Genomic DNA, 19,134 nt, shown 5'->3' with positions numbered 1-19,134 from the left:
TTTCCCAGATAGCAGGAAAGTGCCATACATACGATGGCGGGTGTATTATAAAGGGTATAGATGCAGGGTCACCTGATGGAAGAGACAGGAAGTGCAGTCTTGTCTTCTCTGGTTGAAGCACCCTTGCCAGTTCATGAAGCACCTGGGGTGCTTAACCAGCTTGTTGCTCAAGAGTCTTAATTAAAGTTACAGTACATAGACTTTAATGCATTGCAGCATCTGCTCTTGAAGAGACGAGGTAGTTCAGAGCGGGCCTGAAAATCCCACCCCCAATCAATTCTGTGACTATTTTTTCTGGTCATCAGAGCCCATCCTGAAGCTGTCTAGGGTTACAATGTTCTCACAAAACCAGCAATGGGTGAAAGAAGCTCTTTCAAAACAACCAAATGGTATTCCTATTGCTTAGTATGTGTTTTAAGGGCTTTATGAACATTGTTCCAAGCCAGAGAAAAAGGCCAAATATATATGTTTTTCATTGTAATAAAATACTTTCACTAGTGGAGAAGTGAAAGCATTTGCCATAGTTAGATCATTTTCCAAATAAATGCAGTAAAACCAAGATGGGCCAGCAGTGTCAGACACTCGCCTGGGCAGGGGTCCCTGGACCGCAGACAATGAAGACAGTAGGCTGAGTGCTAGTATGCACCCATTGCTCTCCGCTATCCTTCTGTTCACGAGATATGACCAGCTGCATTGAGCTCTTGGTACCTTAGCTTTCCTACCATGATGAACTGTACTTTGAACTCTGAGCAGGGATAAATCCTCCCTCCCTTGAGTTGCTTGTTGTTAGGATATTGTTTTATCCCAGTAGCAGGACAAGCAGCCAAGACAACATCAGAAGAAACCAGAAATCCAGCACTGTCGTTAGGTGATTGTTTCAGTACCTGTCAAGAAGCTCTGAGCCCTTAACCTTGTTCTTGATCAGAAATGAACTGAGCTGGGGAGGTGGCTCAGAGAGTAAAAGTGCTTGCTGGGCAAGCAAGGGGATCCAGGTATGAATTCTTATACCCTGTGTAAAAGTTGCATGAGTATAACCATCTGCAATCCCAGCACTCCAGATGGAAGATGGCAGGCAGAGACAAGAGCATCCCTGGATGCTCCCCCAGACCAGCCAGCCTGGCATACACAGCAGGAGAGACAACAAGAGACTGTAGGGGAGAAGAGGAGAGGGGAGGGGATTTTCGTCTGTCCTCTACATACACACCACAGAGCAGATGTGTCTGCATTCACATACTCACACACCCATCATATAATAGAGAAATACACACCATAATACATGTGTAAGAGGAAACTATGACTTTCTTTTCCTGTTAAACAGGATGGAAAGGAAATGAGGATCACATGGTGCGTTAGTAAGTTTACATTATGCACCTGCCCACATATTCTGCATCCTACAGAAACCATGTCTTGGGGAGTGATGCTCTAACAATAGCCCCTTCTATGAGAGAAGTGGTCCTGGCTCCCGGTCTTAAAGGGCCCAAGCTCTGTTGCTTTCATTATAGTAGGTGTTTCTCTGCACCTTTATCAAATACCTGAGAGAGATGACTTAAGAGTAGGGAGGTTTGTTGTAGTTCATGGCTTCAGTCATTGATTCTAGTTCCATGGTTTGGCATGGCCTCATAGCAGTAGGGACACAGGAAGGGGAAGAGCTGACTACATCATGATGAATAGGAAGCAGAGCGTGGGGCATGAGGCCTAAGACTTGATATAACCCTTCAGTGATCCACCTTCCAAAAAAGAGCCATCATCGAAGACCAAGCACTCTATACATGGCATTTCATACATAAGCCTTAACATCTTTCCTGGATACAAGTCAAAAAATGTTTCTTTCTCTGTGTCTTTAGTTATTTTATTTTATTTTATTTTACTAAAGGAAGGAAATATTTGCAAAATGCACTGGCTTTTTGAGTATCAGCTTTTGGCTGTTGGGTTTATTTTTTTATTTTTATTTTATGTGTATGACTGTTTTGCCTCTATGTATGTCTGTGTACTACATGTATGTCTATTTCTGCAGAGGCCAGAAGACGGGTGTCAGATCCCCTGGAACTGGAGATGCAGACGGCTAGGAGCCATTATGTGGGTGTTGGGAATAGAGCCTGGGTCTTCTAGAAGAGCAGCAAGTATTATTAATTGCTGAGTTGTGTTTCCAGACCTGGCTGTTAGATTTTTTTTTTTTAAATCAAGAAGTGATTCAGAATATTTCTGCTTTGGGGAAATTCCAGTGGCCCAAGGGAAAGGACGATATTGGAACTGAGCAGCAATTCTGTCCCTTCATTGTTGGGCAATGCTGGGAGAGAGGTCAGATTGCACTTGCCCATCTGTGGCCTAGCTTGCCAAATACCTTTGGTATGGGTAGGTATTCACTGTTGCTTCCATTTTATAGGCCAGCAAAAAGGAACGCTTCCTCCAAGTACAATCTATGATGTACGACCTGATGGAATGGCGCTCCCAGCTCCTCTCAGGAACACTACCCAAGGATGAGCTAAAGGAACTGAAGCAGAAAGTCACATCGAAGATCGACTACGGCAACAAGTACCTCATGCCTCTGAAAATCGACTTCCCTCCCCCAGCCCCTCCTTCTTCCTTTTCTCTCTTGGAGAAGGCTGCTTTCATTTTTAGACTCTGGAGTTTGCCACTTTCTATCTGGGAGAAGATTGTTACCTTAGCCCTGCCTGTGTGTCTTTGTTATCATGCCCTGGGGCCCAGGGACACACAAGCAGAATGAGGCTTGCTTATGTAGTGGCTGTTCCTGGGTACTGCACAGATTTGGGACACTATTTAACCTATTTCCGAGGGACAAGGAAACGCAGACATGCACACATCCAGCTTGATGCCTCTTTACCTCTGTGTTGACAAAGCTCTCCTTTAGGTCCTGAAGTGAGGTTTAGTGTTCCTTCCCCCATTTGTAGTTATCCAAGCCACCTGCATCCAGCTAACTCACAGAGTTACAAAAATGTGTTTACCAAATGGAAAGAGAAGCAAGAACGGGTTGAGATTTGAATGCTCTGGCATATGGAAAGAAATGAAACAAATTGCCCAGACAAGCAAATAACAGTAACAGTGTTAGAACGAACACTGGATTGGAGTTTATTAAGCACCAGGCTTTGTGTTGAGTTTCTCACAGGCATTGTTTCACTTAATTCTTTTAATAACTCTGTAGGATGTGTAGTTTTATTATCCCTGTTTTATTCTTTATTTTAGATGAGGGAACTGAGGCTCTTAAAGACATGAGGTTGGGGCTGGAGAGATGTTTCCAGAATTAAGAGGGCTCATTGCTCTCGCACAGGATGCCAGTTCAGTTCCCAGCACAGGCATGGTGATTCACAACTGCTTGTAACTCCAGCTCTAGAGGATCCAACCCTCTCTTCTGGACTCTGAGGGAATCCACACTCACGTATGCGTGCGCACACAGACAATCAAAAAATAACTCTTTTTTTGTTTTTTAAGAGAGTGAAGTTAATTGTTTAGAGTTATATAGCTAGTAAATGGCACCCCCAGGATATAGACTTAAACTGTATTAGAAAACTATAAAACCCTCCCCCTTTCAGTTTTTTGAATGTCCTGTTAGTATATTTTCACTTATTCCAACATAAATGTGTGAAGCAACTATAACTGGATTGATTTTCTATTAGGTGTGGGTGCTGCAGAAATGAAAGTCCCTATCCATGAAGGGCTACCAGGGGCTGCAATCCAGTCCAGTTAGGAGTATGTTATGAGTGAACACTTGTCTACTGTCATGAGTTTGATAGCTTAGGATGTAAGAAACAAGAATATTGCTCATAGATTTGGAGATGAAAGCCAGGGGAAGCTCTGTGGAGGAGATGGTTCTTGGCCTTTGGAGGATAAAGGGTTTGTTTTAGGAAAAAGTGAGCACCAGTGTGCAGGAGAGGTCACAGCCTGTTGAGATTGCAGAGAGGGGAGCTGAGCCCTGAGCCTGAGGGTAAGGAACCCTCTAGAGAATAAGATGAGGTTACTTGGTAGTCAGGCTCTCCGGCCTTCATCATGCTCACCAGGATGCGGCTCCAATGCAGCGAGCCGAGGCCAGAGTCTACCTGCTTCCCATCCCAGCAGCTCATCCCACTGCCTGTCCCCCGCTGGCATCCTGGAAGTGTATCCAAATCTGTTTCCACGGAGTGTCATCTCATAGTGATAGGTTGCCATGCAGCTGCCTCTGCTGTGGCTGGGCTGGTGTCTTCAGATGAACACCAAGCATGTGAAAACTGGGGGAGCCTTCTGCTTTACAGAATAGCCTTCAGATGCTATTTCCTCAGTGCATCTCCTGAGAAGGTCTAGGGAGGTAGAAATGGCTGTCACTTGTGGTGAGGCCTCCTCATTTCCCTTACTGGCCACCCGGCTATGGTAGGTGTTCCTGCAGCCCCTGAGCACCCAGAATAGCCAGCATCCCCTCTGACCTGCCTTTCCTCACATCCAAAGCCCCTCTAAACCTTGACTATCTGAGTCATCTCTCTGACTCCATGCTGGGGGAAGCTCTCCCACAGTGACTTACTCCATGAGTGGTAGCTGAATGAATGGGGGTGATAATGGGCCTCTAGCTCAGCCCAGTGTCTTCCAATTTAGCCATTCCCTTTGTGGAATGGAAAGATGTTCCTCCGTGGAGACTATGTCCCTAAGCTAAGGGGCCTCTTGGGCTATTTACTATTGCGATAGAATCCTGGACACATGGCTCTTCTATAAGAGAGATGACTTCCTTGCATCCAGAAGGCCAGCATCTAGACAGGATTTCAAGGCTGCCAAAAGGATACTAGAGCAGGCAGAACTGAGTTATGGAAATGTGTTAAGAGACTTTCTATCCTGTTGTTCAGATATCAGACTTCCATTGTCCGTAGGGTAGTGTCTTTGGGTACAGAGATACGCAATGTATGATACAGCTTCCATGAAAACCAGAAACAACAATAGGAAGTGGGTTAGCACAGAGCACTGATGGTAACCCTGGGTACTCTCTATAAGGCAGGCATACTTTAGCTCCTTCCCACATAGTAGCTCAGCTCAGTGCTACAATGAGTTTATATGATACATACTGTCGCCATCTCTCTGATGAGGAAACCAAGACGCAAGGCGTGATTAGGCGCCTTGACTCCAGAGGCAGCAGAGCCAGAGAGTATAGTTCCAGAGTCTAAGTGCTTAGGAGCTGTGTTCTTCTGCCTCCAAGGGTCTGTAGGGCACAGTGAGGGAGGCAGAGAAGCAAAGGGACACATTGGGAAGGAAGACATACTTATCAAGAGAGGGGCACGTATGGGTGAGGGCTTGAGAAGGTAGAGTAGATGACAACTGCCCTGACTAACAAGGCCAACAGGAGTTCCTGGATGTTCTGACTTTCTCTCTGTTGCTGTAATAAAACACTCTGACTAAAAGCAACTCAGAAGGGGAATGGATCTTACGTGGCTTACACTTCCAGGGCACAGCCCATCATTGTGAGAAGCTAAGACTAAAATAGGAGCTTGAAGCAGAAATCCTAGAAGAATTCTGCTTCCTGGCTCACTCACTCATAGGCTCATGCTTACCTGGTATTCTTATGCAGCACAGAAGAACCACCTGTCTAGGAATGGTGCTGCCCATAGTGGGCTGCAGCCTCCTGCATCAATTAGTAATCAAGACAGTTCCCCACAGACATGCACATAGGCCAATGGTTCTCAATTTTCCTAATGTTGCTACCCTCGAATACAGCTCCTCATGTTGTGTTGACCCCCCAACCATAAAATTACTTCATTGCTACATCATAACTATAAATTTGCTAGGGTTATGAGTCACAATGTAAATATCTGATACAGAACCCCCGTGGGGGTTTCCTCCCACATTTTGAGAACGACTGGCATAGGCCAACCTGTTCTAGGCAGTTCCTCAACTGATGACTCTAGGTTGACAATTAAAGCTAACTAAGAAACTAGGTGAAGTGTTGCAGTGGTTAATCTTGACTGTCAATGGGATTGGATTACTAAATGCCTAGAGAATTAATAATACATTAATCCAGGTATGTGTGGAAAGGTGTTACCAGGGATCTTGAGGGCTCTGTGTGTTTGAACTCCTTGACAGATTCACAGTATGACGACATTAATGGGAGGTGATGAGGAGAAGTAGGTCTCTAGGGGATGTGTCCTTAGGAGCCACATCTTCCTCTGGCCCCTGTCTGGATCCTCCCTTCTCTCCTTCTTGGCCACCACGTTGTGGATGACACTGTCCCACCGTCGTGTCCCCAGCATGATGGGGGTGACACCTTTGAACTTGTAAGCCAGAGCAATTCCTTCCTCTCTTAAAGCTGGCTCCCTAAAATATTTGGTCACAGAGACCAAGAAGTCTGATTAGTGCAAGTGGTTAAGAGAAAGTTGAAGTGACAGTCAGGGAGACTAGTGGGGAGTGCAGGTCCATGCTAGGAAGCAGCCTGGAGAGCCCGGCAGAAAAGCACGCCTTTGTTTGGAGTCTGATAGTGAGCTTGGAAAAATCCACCTCTGTTTTCCTTTATTCTCCATCTTTTAAAAATATTTATGGGATGCGGAGTTTCCTGCCTTACCTCTTCTCAGATCTGCAGTACCACTTTTTCTTGACCCCCAAAGAGCAAAGGAGCTCCCTCCTGAGGAGAAAACACATCAAAACATTCCAGTCTCCACAATGAGGAATAGCTGGCTCAGCATAGCAGTAGCCACTTGAAAGACAGAGCCTCACCCGCTCCCAGGTTCCAAGAGAGAACAGTGGACAAGCTCTTCCATATCCAAGCAACGAGGACTCATCAAATGACTTCTCAAAGTCCCAAGACAGCTGGACCTGGGAGGATGTTTTATTCATTCATTTCAGAACTGAATCCACTTTGATCAATTTTGAGGGGAAGAGCTAGAGAGATCTTGCGGCTAAATTATGTATCGGCTCTGCTCCATCTTTTCTGAGGTCAAGCCAGCTCTCCTCAGCATTAGCTGAGTGCTGTTGTCCCCCTTGGCATCACTATCTGGGCAGCATGGGCATGCAGTGGTATGAGTCATATCTAGCTGGAAGTTAATTTCATAATGAATGTCGACAAACTGGTGATCCTTGGCTCCCTTCCGTTTGTATTTGGATGAGATACGAGACACGCTTCTAAATTTGCTTCTTAAGTAAGAGGGCAGATGCAATCTCCTTCATTTGCCCTTGATGTCCCTTCCAAAGGCCAGTTCTTCATAATGGGGGCTAGTAAGATGACTGTTGGCCTTCTCTGAACTTCCAGCTCCCCACCCCCCTTCCTTCTGAGCATGGATGAATGACACTTGAACCAGCATCAAGTGCTAGAGGCACTTCAATTACAACCTGACCACCTGCTCCTCCATCTCATTCCACTCCATATAGGCTCCTAAGAGTTTACAGTAGGGGTTCAAAGTACAGTCAGGGGTGCTGTGGTGGGTTATATCAGCACGGTGGTTTTGAAAAAAATGAACTGACTTCCTCATCTTAGTCTCTTTTAAATTGTAAGATAGGAAGAGTAGTAGAACTGCATTGCAGGGTTGTTGTTGTTGGTGGTGGTGGTGGTGGGTATGAGACCAGCTGTAATGTATCTAATGCTTGTGAGTTTCCTGTCACTGCGTGGTGACTGCTGCTGGTATCTTTAATAACAAGAAGAGTGACAGATGCCACTGACACAGATCAATACCAAAGAAGCGAAAGCCTGTGGCCTGGAAGCTAAGCAGCTGAAGAGTAAGCAGTGGGCAGCGATCAATATATCTCAGATAGTTTTATCCCAACAACCATTCTCACGTGTTCACTGAATAATATATGAGTACCACTGTGTGTGTGTGTGTGTGTGTGTGTGTGTGTGTGTGTGTGCAGTGAAGCATTAAACAAACAAACTGAGGCACTGCACATGGCACACGCCCCCTTTGACTGTTCCATGTCTTCCAACCCCAGGCCCTCTGCATTTCTCATGGGTAACCCATGTTCTGGTTTGCTCCTTTTTAGCATCTAGATCATTGTACATGGCTCTTCTTACCCATGCAACCAGAAAACATATCTGGCTAGGTTTGTTGTCCTGTATTGTGTGCTTTGATTTATTTCACATAAAATATACTATTTTCCCATATTTTATTTTGTTCATGGAGGTATTTTTACTAAGCATGCCAAAAAAAGGCATACTATCTCTCTGTGTGCTTGTTTTCATGCATGTAGCTGCACATGGGTGTGCAGATGGAGATAGCTACAGAGAGGCCCTGTAGGATTGTTCTTCTGGCTCTGTCCATTGGTTCTTGTTTGTTTTACTTAGGGTTTCTCACTGGCCTGGAACTCACCAAGTTGGCTAGGCTGGCCAGCCAGTGAGCTCTAGAGCATAGGAATTACAAGCACCTGTCACCATGCCTGCTTTTGTTATGTAGGTTCAGAGAATCTAACTCAGGTCCCCTTGCTTGGATAGCAAACATTTTCCCAGCTGGGCCATCTCCCCAGCCCCCGAACAATACCCTTTTAAACGCTGCTACCTAGTTTTCCATTGTTGATCAGTTTACTTAGTCGTTTCTCTTTCAGTAGGGGTTCTTTCGCTGCAGAGGCCATCCCATAGGCCTCTCCAGCGTCACCTCCAGCTCTTGCCTTACAGAATCCTTGAGCTCGATCTCATTGTCAGAGATGAAGACGGAAACATACTGGACCCTGATAATACCAGCGTCATCAGCTTGTTCCATGCTCATGAGGAGGCAACCTACAAAATCACAGAGCGCATCAAAGAAGAAATGGTGAGCTTTGTTCAGTAGCCTTTGGCCAGGCAAAGCGGGCATTTAGCACATCACAAACCTGAGGTAATAGGCTACTGCACTGTTAACTCAAGGGGCCATCTGACCTACAACTGAGATGATCGGTAACATAGCAAGCTTTATTATATCTCTGTACTTAGATCTGTAAACCATTCGGCACACATCCTATAGGTAGTTAAGTGCCCAGGAAGATTTCCTTACCTCTTGGAGCACTTAGATTCTAGAGTAAAGAAGAGAAGAAAGGTAGCAAAGATGTAAATTAATTAATTAAAAATTAATCGTAGCTGGTGTCAAAAGGCAATAAAGTAGGCGCTGAATTAGGGGATGCTTTAAGAGGTAGAAAAGGTCTTTTGGAGGAGTGAAGGAGGAACATGGAATCCACCAGGACTGGAGGGCTCTGGTGGCCAGTGCTCCAGGCAGAGGGAGCAGCAAGTGTGAAGGCCCTGAGGTAAGGCCAAGTTCTGAAGAAGTGCAATGTGGTCAGGGCATGGTGAGCTGTGGGGAGTGGACTGGTTTACATAGATAGGCATAGAGACTATACAGAGGCTACTCCTCAAGGGCAGCCCAGGGTTAACTGTGGGAAAACCCTCAGATGTCATTTTCAGTAGGACAGCAAGCCAACACAAGACTTCAAGGGAGACTATATCCGATTTACAACGGCCATGTGTTATTTTTATTATTTCAAACTTTATTTTTTTTTAAAAAAATGTGCAAATAAAAACATCATGCACTGAAATCAATTATTTTTAAATAAGTATAAAAAAGATTTGATAATGAAAGTGGAATAATATACTGGCTTCAGAATGGCTGCTCTAACTGTGTAGTTCATTAAGATGTATAGACTTGGGGTCTGGTTAATTGCCATGCATCTTTAGAAAGCAATTGCATTTCTAGACTTATGGTGGTACTGCTTTCACGTAGTAAAATGGCTGTCTTTAAGCTTCACTTGGATGGATGTTAGTAATACACAGTGGTGTATATTCCACTCAACAATTAGCATATTGACAGTGCTACCACCATAGCACTTCTTCATGCACCTTCTTTATCCCTAAGCCCCAGCAACCTCTATCTAATTGCATTCTCTTGATAGTTCTGACTCTTTTAGATCTTCTAAAGAGAATGTCCATTTTTCTATCTTGGCATTTTTGACTTAGCATGTTGCTCTGGGAGTTCTCTTCAGTGCTGAGCCAGTATATTGCTGACCTAATGTTGATGTGTTTATCACTGGCCAGACTGATGGTCTACATCACTGGCTGATTGTAGGGTGTTTGGGTAGTTTCCAATGTGTGACAGGCATAATGCTGCAAAGAGCATTGTCTCAGGGTTTCTATGACTGTGTTAAAACACTATGATCAAAAGCTACTCGAGGAGGAGAAGATTTATTTCATCTTACAATTCACAGGACACACTCCATCACAGAGGGAAGTCAGGGCTGGAACTCAAGGCAGGAACAGAAGCAGAAACCATGGAACAGTGCTGCATACTGGCTTGTTCCTCGTAACATCCTCAGCCTGCTTTCTAATACGACTTAGGGGTGCCACTGTCCCCAGTGGTCTGTGCCATCTTCTCTCAGCAATCAAGAAAATTCTCAACTGATAGGTCAATCTTATGAAGACATTTTTTCAACTGAGGATCTTTCTGTCCAAACAAATGATTCTAGCTTATGCCAAGAGGACATGAAACTAATTTAATAAAACACAAGCACTTATGAATGGATTATCTTTATAGCTTGTGCCTTTTATGTTCCTAGCTTCATGGGGGATTGGGGTCAATGGTGAGATCTCCAAGGATAGGAAGACCAAAGCAAGCAGAGTCAAAGAGAAAAACCTCAGTCTGCAGAAGCTTGTCATGGTAGAGTTGGTTGGATGCTTAAAGATTCAGGATTACCAAGGGATGGGCTTCTCAGGACCCAGAGAGCTTTTCTGTTGTTTTAAGTGGCACTGAGTTAACATGTTATATCTTCCCTTTTTCTTTCTCCTTCACCCTTCAGTCAAAAGACCAGCCAGATTATGGGATTTATTCTCGGATCTCCTCATCCCCCACACACAGCCTCTATGTTTTTGTGAGGAATTTTGTATGCCGGATTGGGGAGGATGCTGAGCTCTTCATGTCTCTCTATGACCCCCACAAGCAAATGGTCATAAGGTCAGTGTGTTCGGTGTGTTCTGACCCCTCTGCCTGTGGGAAGTTGGAGTCGTAAGTTCACAGGGGATTGTTTCTTCCCATCACTCTCTGTGGAGTAATTTCTACAGGAAAAGAAACTGAATTTCTTTGACGGTGTGGGAAGAATCCCTTTAGAGACTGTGGGAGGTGGATGGATGGAAGTGTTATTTGATACTAGATTTGTTTTCTCAGAGGATTTTTGGTTATGATAATGTGTTTTGGTTACCAAAAATTAAGAGATTCAGACAAACAGCAATTTGTAGACTAAAAATGCCTGTTATTAAAGTGGGAGCTGAGGAGTGAATGGTGAAGTGTCTCGGACCCCCATAAAAGTTCACATCCTTGTGCTGGTGTTCGACTTTCCCTAACCCTAACTAGCTATTAAACATTGGTACTCCTGAGTCTCCTGTTTGAAAACCATAAGCACTGGTCTCTCTGGCCATTATTTTGGGGCTTCAATGAGAAAAAGTTAATATGTTAATATGTTAGTATGGGTCCAGCACAACAATAGGTTATCATCATGGCTCCTTGACATTGACTGCTCTTGGGAATGGAGGAAGTTAGGGAACTCCTGGATACCTCAACTCAAGGAAGGGAAATGTCTTTGGGAATCTTAAAAAATAGTGACAGTCCCTGAATCCATCCCCCTCACTTGTGCTTGTGGCTCAGACAATCCTTGTCCTTAGCTAATCCTCATCTGACTCCAAGTGGTGGGGTTTTGGAGCATCTAGTGCCCATTTGACACATTAGAATGGAGCTGGATTATAGTCTTTTGATGTTTATGGGGAGAATGGCATTTTCCTAGTTCGCTGTTAGGGTGATTAGATGAAGTCATGGGTGGCGCCTAGTGAAGAGCTTTAGTAAAGGGTGGTTCACCAGGAGATGGTGATATATGGTAGGGCTGTTCATCTCAGAAGACTGCATATAGGTCTCTATTCGATCTCATCTGATCCTAGGGAGATATTTAGGTGAGAAGGTGAAACTAGCAAAGGTCAGGAAACTTGCCCTTGCCCAAAGTCATACAGGTTTATAAATGACAGAGCTGAAGCTTATATCCATGTCCACTTGACTTCAAAGATAAGTGACTTCCCATGTAATTTTGCCACCCAGGTATGAGTTGTGTCACATGTCTTATATGATCGCCACCAGAGTTTCAGCACCATTGTTGTGGAAAGATAGACTTTATTGAATACCTAAGTCACCTGGCTCAGTCTTAGTGGATATTATTCTAAAACTATATACTTGGTCATATCCACTAGATATTAGAAAGATACTAGTTCCTGCTTCTATAGACCCTTTTATCCATGTGTCATAGGCTACTTCTTGTCACCTAACAATTGTACTGCAGGTACCTGCGGAAAAGGTCTTGACAGCACCATTAAGATCCCAGTGTCCCTTACACACATGACACTTGGGTCTGCATTGGTGGGGGTGCCAGCCCCCCTGGCTCATTCATTGATGGATGGCCTCAGTCAGCTTTGGGGAGGGAGGTGATAGATCATTGAGATGGCCACTTTGCTCCCTGATGTGCCTCCCTGGTTGATAGAGACATATCTGAGTGGTGCCTCTCATAGTGCCAGAGACACAGGGCAGTGTTAGGGAGAAGAGGAGAAGAGGGAGGCAAAAAGTACCAAGATCATGAAAGTACCAAACAGGAGAAAACAAGAAGAGAGCTAGGGAAGGGGCGGAGAGACCTGGGATACTCCCTGTGCCATTCTGATGCTCAATCAAATTAAATGTATAACTTTTTTCATTTTTTATTAAAGCTAAAAATTTCAGTGGGACGGATAGCAAATTTGCTATCAATGAGAGATTTGCTATTGATAGTAAGAAGTCTCTATCAGACATTTTTAAATGGCCACCCTTGGTTATTTATGGGTTGATCGTGCTGAAGTGCCTGGATTAGATGCTCTTTCTCTCAAGCTGAAATCCTCTCTACTCCTGCCCAGTCTAGCCACCGTTAACCTAGTATCCCAACCAGATGTTAAGACATCCTCTGTTGGAGTTAAGATGGGAACTGGAGACAACTTATCTGGAACTGATCTTTCCAGGTCAGGACTATTTGTGGCCAGGTTCCCAGGATCTCCAAAGAGATCTGGCTTGGAAATTAAAAGTACATTTTTTTTGTTTTTTGTTTTTGTTTTTGTAGGGCAAAGATGCTGCAGCACAGGCAGGAAGCCAGGACTGAGCTTAGGTTCCAAGGAGTCCAAGAGGATAGGGCAATCCTTCCTTTCCTTTACCAGTGCTGATGGTTCAAGCCTTCAGATTCTATCATCGGATCTTCTTGGGCAAGGATGGATGGGAGCGGCTCAGCCCTCTAAATTGCTTTTCTTATTTATGATTACATTTCTCTTAGAAGGAAATTGCTGGTGCCTGCTGTTTAGGTGGAATAGACTGGTCATAAAGGGGATTGTACCATGTGATGAAAAGTGCTGGGCAGAACCCAGGCACTTCAACACGAGCAACCCATGAATAACCAAGGGTGGCCATTTAAAAATGTCTGATAGAGACTTCTTGCTATCAATAGCAAATGTCTCATTGACAGCAAATTTGCTATCAGTCCCACTGAAATTTTTAGCTTTAATAAAAAATGAAAAAAGTTATACATTTAATTTGATTGTGTTTTAACTGTAAGTTACTTGAAGGCTGGGCTCCATCTGCTCTGGGTTCCATGCCCTTCTTTAGTTTTGATCCTTCTGCTCTCTTTAACCCTCTGTGTGAGTCTGGCTGGGTGGAGCAGGTTTGTTATCTCAGCTATTCTAGAGATTGAGACACAAGGAGTGTGAGTTCAAGGTCACCCTTGGAAACTTAGCAAGTTCCAAAATCAACAACAATAACGAGAATGACACTCAGTAGTTGAACACTCACTTAGCATGTACAATTCTCAGGGTTTTCAAAGGAGCAAATTAAAAACAGTAAACTGACAATAAAATTCCAGACAAATAGGAAATAAATGAGGAAATATCATTCTGAGTATAGGGAAGGAGGGAGGGGAGGAGAGGAGGAGGGAGGGGGAGGGAGAGAGAGAGAGAGAGAAAGGGAGAGATAGACAGACAGACAGACACACAGAGAGACACACAAAGAGACAGAGACAGAGAGACAGAGAGACAGTGTCAGACTCTAAGGAAGGCAGTTCTCTTTCACTTGGTGAATTATTTTATGCTGCCTACTGGAATTGAATTTAGTTATATTGTTATTTTATACTTTATTGATTCAAATTAAGGGCATTTATTTGGCACCAACTTTATGTTTCTGGGTGGCATATAACATCTAATGACTCATAGCACAACATTACACTTCATTGGCACTGAACCTCTCAGTCTTTCTGGCCTGGGTGCACCAACTATATACCCAGGGTATATATAGCTGCCAGTAGAGGTCAGATGGCAAATGGTGATGTTTGAGTCTTGGGGCCACTTTTGAGTGACAGGTTGCCATCATCCTCTCATATAACTCTTCACTGAATTTCCATTACTTTAGAATTTTTTAGAAGTTTATTTTATTTTATGTGTATGTGTGTGCCTGTTTGTATGCACATCATGTTTGTGAAGATGTCCACAGAGACAAGATGAGCTAGAATCAGATACCCTCGAGTTGGAATTATAGGCCATTGTAAGCTGTTCTATGTGGATGCTGAGAACAAAACCTAGGTCCTTTGCAAGAGCCCCAAATGCTCTTAACCCCTGATCCATCTCTCTAGATCCCTTCCATTAGTTTAAAGATAGAGTTGAAAATCCCCAAACGGCCTACACAGCCATTTGCTCTGGGACTCCTTTTAATTTATCCTCTGACCATTTAACTCTTAATGCTCCTTCTTAGATTCCTTTCATGACCTTTGCATGCATCTTTACCTCACTGGTGACCTTTCCTGGTCCATGCTTAACTTGATTATATGTTTTTTCCTTAGCAAAGATGTCTCTGACCTTGTAGACTAGGATACAACTTTCCAGTGTGCGTTCTTGTGGCATCTTGAATGTTTGATTTATAGAACACTTACATATCACTATTATGTAGTTGTCAAATTGCATTAGAATAGTTTATTCAAATTGTATCAAGAGTAAAAACTGTAGGGCCCATCATAGTAAGATATTCTATTAGTAGAAACAGTTGTACACCCAAAGGATAACTTCAAGAATCCAAATTCAGTCTCAGAAGGAGAGCGGGCTGGAAAGAGAGAAGTGTTCTCGGCATTCTGCAGAGCCTGCTAAAATCCTTTCCTTTCTCATCTCTGACTTTCTCAATAACCTCTACAGAGTATGCAGCTGCTTGGCAAAAATATTAGGCAGCTGTGCCAGAATGTTCTTAGCAGTTGGGGAGGAAGGTGTGCGTGGATACACATATGTTCATAATTCTTCCCCCCACTTAATATCTGTTTCCCAACATAAATTATCTTTCTGAGGTAAGGAACATATTTTTCTCAAACACTGCCCTGTCTCCAGTAGCCACAATGGTGCTGAGAACATAGCTAATGCTCATACATATCTATGAATAGATGCTCTCCCTGTAACCGGCTCTACCTCTACTCTTCCTCCCACAGTGAGAACTATCTGGTGCGATGGGGCAGCAAAGGATTCCCAAAGGAAATTGAGATGCTCAATAACTTGAAGGTAGTCTTCACGGTGAGTGTGCACTCTCTGACCACTGTACTCTACACGCCCAATGATCTGGCCTTGGGGAGCCTGGGAAGAAGGCAGGCTGGACATTGATCAGGATGGAGCATGGGCTCTGTGCAGAGCTGTGTGCTAGGTTTTATATAGGGATTCATTGCTCATAGAAGCATTGTGTGTCTCGAGGATGCTCTTGAGAATATGGGTCATCTCCTTTGCTCTTCTCCTTCTCTATATGTTTCTGACTCCTGTACACACAGACAACATAGTACTGTGTAAGCAAGTGTACTTCTCTGAGCAACAGTGGCTAGTTAACCCTGGGCACAGAAGATACAATTTTATTTTTTAGTTAATTCACAATAAATCTAATTTTCTTTCTTTGGTTCAGGCCTTTCTGAAAACACATCTAAAATATACCAGGAAAAAAATAGAACCTTTCTAGAACATTGGTTGCCTTATTCAGTTGGACATTTTGAATATAATTAAACCAGAGGTAACTAACGACCTGGCAGGTCCATAGGACCATCCTTCCAAATACCAATACTTACCAGCACGATTTATACGTAGAAAGCTAAAATCAGTTTTTATTTGGATGAGTCATTTCTGAGATTGAACTTGACCCTTTAGGTCCAAGTAGGGGATGCAGTGAACAGAATGAGATAGCGTTAGAGTTTCTAGCAGGGAACCCCTCCCTTGTCCTTTCTTCACTAAGGATGCTGGCCTTGTCTGCAAGCTCCTCTGGGGAGAAGACTGTGTGGTTTTGTGCTCCATTGCCTGCATTAGAGAGGAAATTAAGGAGGAGGAGCGGGGATGGGTTTTGGCATTGACCAAACTGATGAGTTGGATCCAGAAGTGACCGACATGCTAGATTAACCTACCTTGCTCTACAATGATTTTCCTGTTACAGCCCATTAAGTGCAGTGTCTTATGTTACATTGTGATTAGATTGGGGTATAGTTGATTTATTTTGTTTGTTATTTCCTGAAAAAAAAAATAGGCCAAAGGCATGGAATAGGATCATAGGTCCTAATTGTTTGGACAGAGTTTTCTTGACATATACAAATGTGCTTCAGTCTTTTTTATCTATTACTAGTTAGAAGGAGGAGCCTATTTATTTGCTTGACAAATAGGAGAGTCCCACAGGGCTTCCTGATTAAACCAAGAGACAGATGTTTCACAAGATGGGGGAGGACAGGGAATCAATCAGAGCTTCGTTGTGCAGAGGACTAATCCATGATGCAAACATGAAGGAAAGGGCATGGGTGAGTTTGTGTCACATAGTATTAGTGAGAACGGGATCCTCACGTCACAGCAAGGTGCCACGCCTCTGCTTTGCAGAACAAGTGAACTTGAGACCTTCAGTTGAGCGGTTGGATAGACTAGTGCTCCCCTCTGTTGGGATGATTGACATCTCCATTTAGGAACATGAAAGTTCATGGTGTTCTCGTGTTTTGCATGGATTCAAGAGCCACATGGAAGCTCTGCGCGCCTGCTGCTAGGATACAGCAGTGAACAAGGTCTGGAAGTGTGGTACCTGAAATAATGATAGGTTCAGAGCAAGTCTGTGTTGGTGGAAACCATTCAGGTTTCAAGGCCTCAATGGCTCTGCTGTGTCTCCCAAACACATCGGTCTAGATATTTCAAAAATATGAAAACACCTTAATGAGAGGGGAGAACCAAGATAGAGTTCATTGTAAATGCCCGAGGGCAGAGATCTTGAGCATAGAGAGAAGTTGATTGTGCAGAAGAATAAGAGGCAGACATTTGAGGTGGAGGTGTGTTTAGGAAGAAAGATCCAGAGCTTAAAGAGAGTATTGTATTTCTCCAAAGCAATAAAGCAATCTTTGTGGATAAAAATAGAGAGAATGGTGAGGAGTCAGCTGGAGAGGACAGCTGGGTGTATTATGTCTAGTCCCTTTCATGTCAGCTCAGAAGGATGAGCACAGGGCAGGAAACAAGGAGTGAATAAAGTTATTGGAGTTGAGAAACAATACAAGATAATAAAAAAAAAAAAGAAAGAAAAAAGAAAAAGAAAAGCTCAACCTGCCTTCCAAAGATGAGTTCCTAGGTGGTTCCAGAGTGGAATGGTTGAAGGAGTCCTGCAGACCCTCTGGGGCAAGGCAGGGTGAAGATGTAGCAGACTTTCTCTGGTTACCCTGTATGCCTGCCTTCTCCTTCTCCCTGCTCCTCATCAGGGTGATTCCAGGGATAGGGGAGACCCTCTTTACTCCACCAGCTGGTGAAAGGAGAGCCCTTTGTGATTCAGGGTTTTCAAGAGCAACTTAGAAGATATGTGTTTGGATATACAGGGAGGCAAGACCACTGGAGAAAACCCGAACTTCCCAGAATATAGTTTTGAACAGAGTTCCTTCTTTGACAAGAAAATTCGGGTTTTGCTATGAAGGCCTTAAACATGGTGCATAGATGTTATGGAAGACAACCTCATTCACTGAAGTCAACTGACTGATGAGGTTCAGAGCAACATGGAGATTAGTGTTTGACCAGTCACACATTGTAGCCTAGCCAAACTGGAACAAGAGATGTAACTGGCTCATGTCCTTGTAGGGACATTTGGGCCATGCCAGAGGCTTGTCTTATCCCTAGAGACTCTGGCTACTGCATTTCCTCTTTCTCATATCACTTACAGTGAGAGGCAGGGGCTGGCTGCTTGACTTGGGTGCTGGCCCTGATGTGAGCTGGTAGCTTGTCCCCTGTGCGTGTGCTCACAAGAGAATTAACTCAGATGGTAAGCTGCTCCCTGGCAAGGGCACGCCAAGGGTTGCCTGTCTAAGCCAGCATAATAGCATGTCTTGCTGTTTCTGCCCCAGCTCATCCTAGCTGGCAGGGAGCCCCATGAAGACGGGGCATCTAAATATACCGCAGAAGGATGATGGGATGCTCAGGGCATGCCTCTGTGATGCTGCTTCAGTTACTAATCTCCATCCCAGAGTTGCCAAGGGCCAAGGTTATGGTCCCAAGGAAGCTTTCCTATAGGGGAAGTAGATGCAAAAATAGCATCATTTTAACAGTATTTGAGCGAACTATTAGGAATCAGATGAGATGATGCAACCGGGGAGCTCTGGAGTCCTGCCACTCAGGATCTAGGCTGGGTCTTGCCTTCCTTATCTATCCAAAGAGGGTGTGGTGATATAATTTCTACCTTCCCTAAGATCGATGGTGACATTAAAGTGATAATCACAGTCCTTAGAAATGACAGTTGCTTTGTCCCTATTTAGATGTTTTTATTAAATGAACAATCATAACTGTTTTCTTTCCTGTCCTTACAGGATCTCGGAAACAAAGACCTCAACAGGGATAAGATTTTCTTGATCTGTCAAATAGTCCGAATTGGGAAGATGGATCTTAAGGACATTAATGTCAAGAAGTGCACCCAGGGGCTTCGGAGACCCTTTGGGGTAGCAGGTGATGACTGATGCTCTGCAGTTACATTTTATTAGAGCACATGCTTTATTTGGCTGAATTTCAAAGATTATTTCTACACCCCGACCCCTGCAAAATCTGAGCCGGGCAGCCCTTCGTAACTACATTTGTGAAGACTAACTAGAGTCACTAGTGACTAAGTTCAGATTTATGAGGAGCTCGGTGAATAATGTGGTCCTAAGGTCTTGCGCAGAGCACCCAGGAAT

General features: G+C 43.9%; 1 protein-coding gene across 1 annotated transcript in view; it reads left to right on the top strand.

Moving 5' to 3' along the window:
* The window catches only part of Dock2 (dedicator of cytokinesis 2), a 416,864-nt gene that overhangs the window by 51,112 nt on the left and 346,618 nt on the right, over positions 1-19,134 (top strand). Inside the window, exons 6-10 of the mRNA XM_031350584.1 lie at positions 2,384-2,532; positions 8,564-8,699; positions 10,708-10,862; positions 15,418-15,499; positions 18,775-18,910. Of these exons, the coding sequence (XP_031206444.1) occupies positions 2,384-2,532; positions 8,564-8,699; positions 10,708-10,862; positions 15,418-15,499; positions 18,775-18,910 (658 nt within the window). The remainder of the gene's footprint in view (positions 1-2,383; positions 2,533-8,563; positions 8,700-10,707; positions 10,863-15,417; positions 15,500-18,774; positions 18,911-19,134) is intronic.

Source organism: Mastomys coucha, unplaced genomic scaffold, assembly GCF_008632895.1.
Source record: "Mastomys coucha isolate ucsf_1 unplaced genomic scaffold, UCSF_Mcou_1 pScaffold5, whole genome shotgun sequence".
In the NCBI taxonomy this organism is placed as follows: Eukaryota; Metazoa; Chordata; class Mammalia; order Rodentia; family Muridae; genus Mastomys; species Mastomys coucha.
The sequence above is the reverse complement of the archived record's forward strand: the minus strand, read 5'-3'. Positions and strand labels throughout refer to the sequence as shown.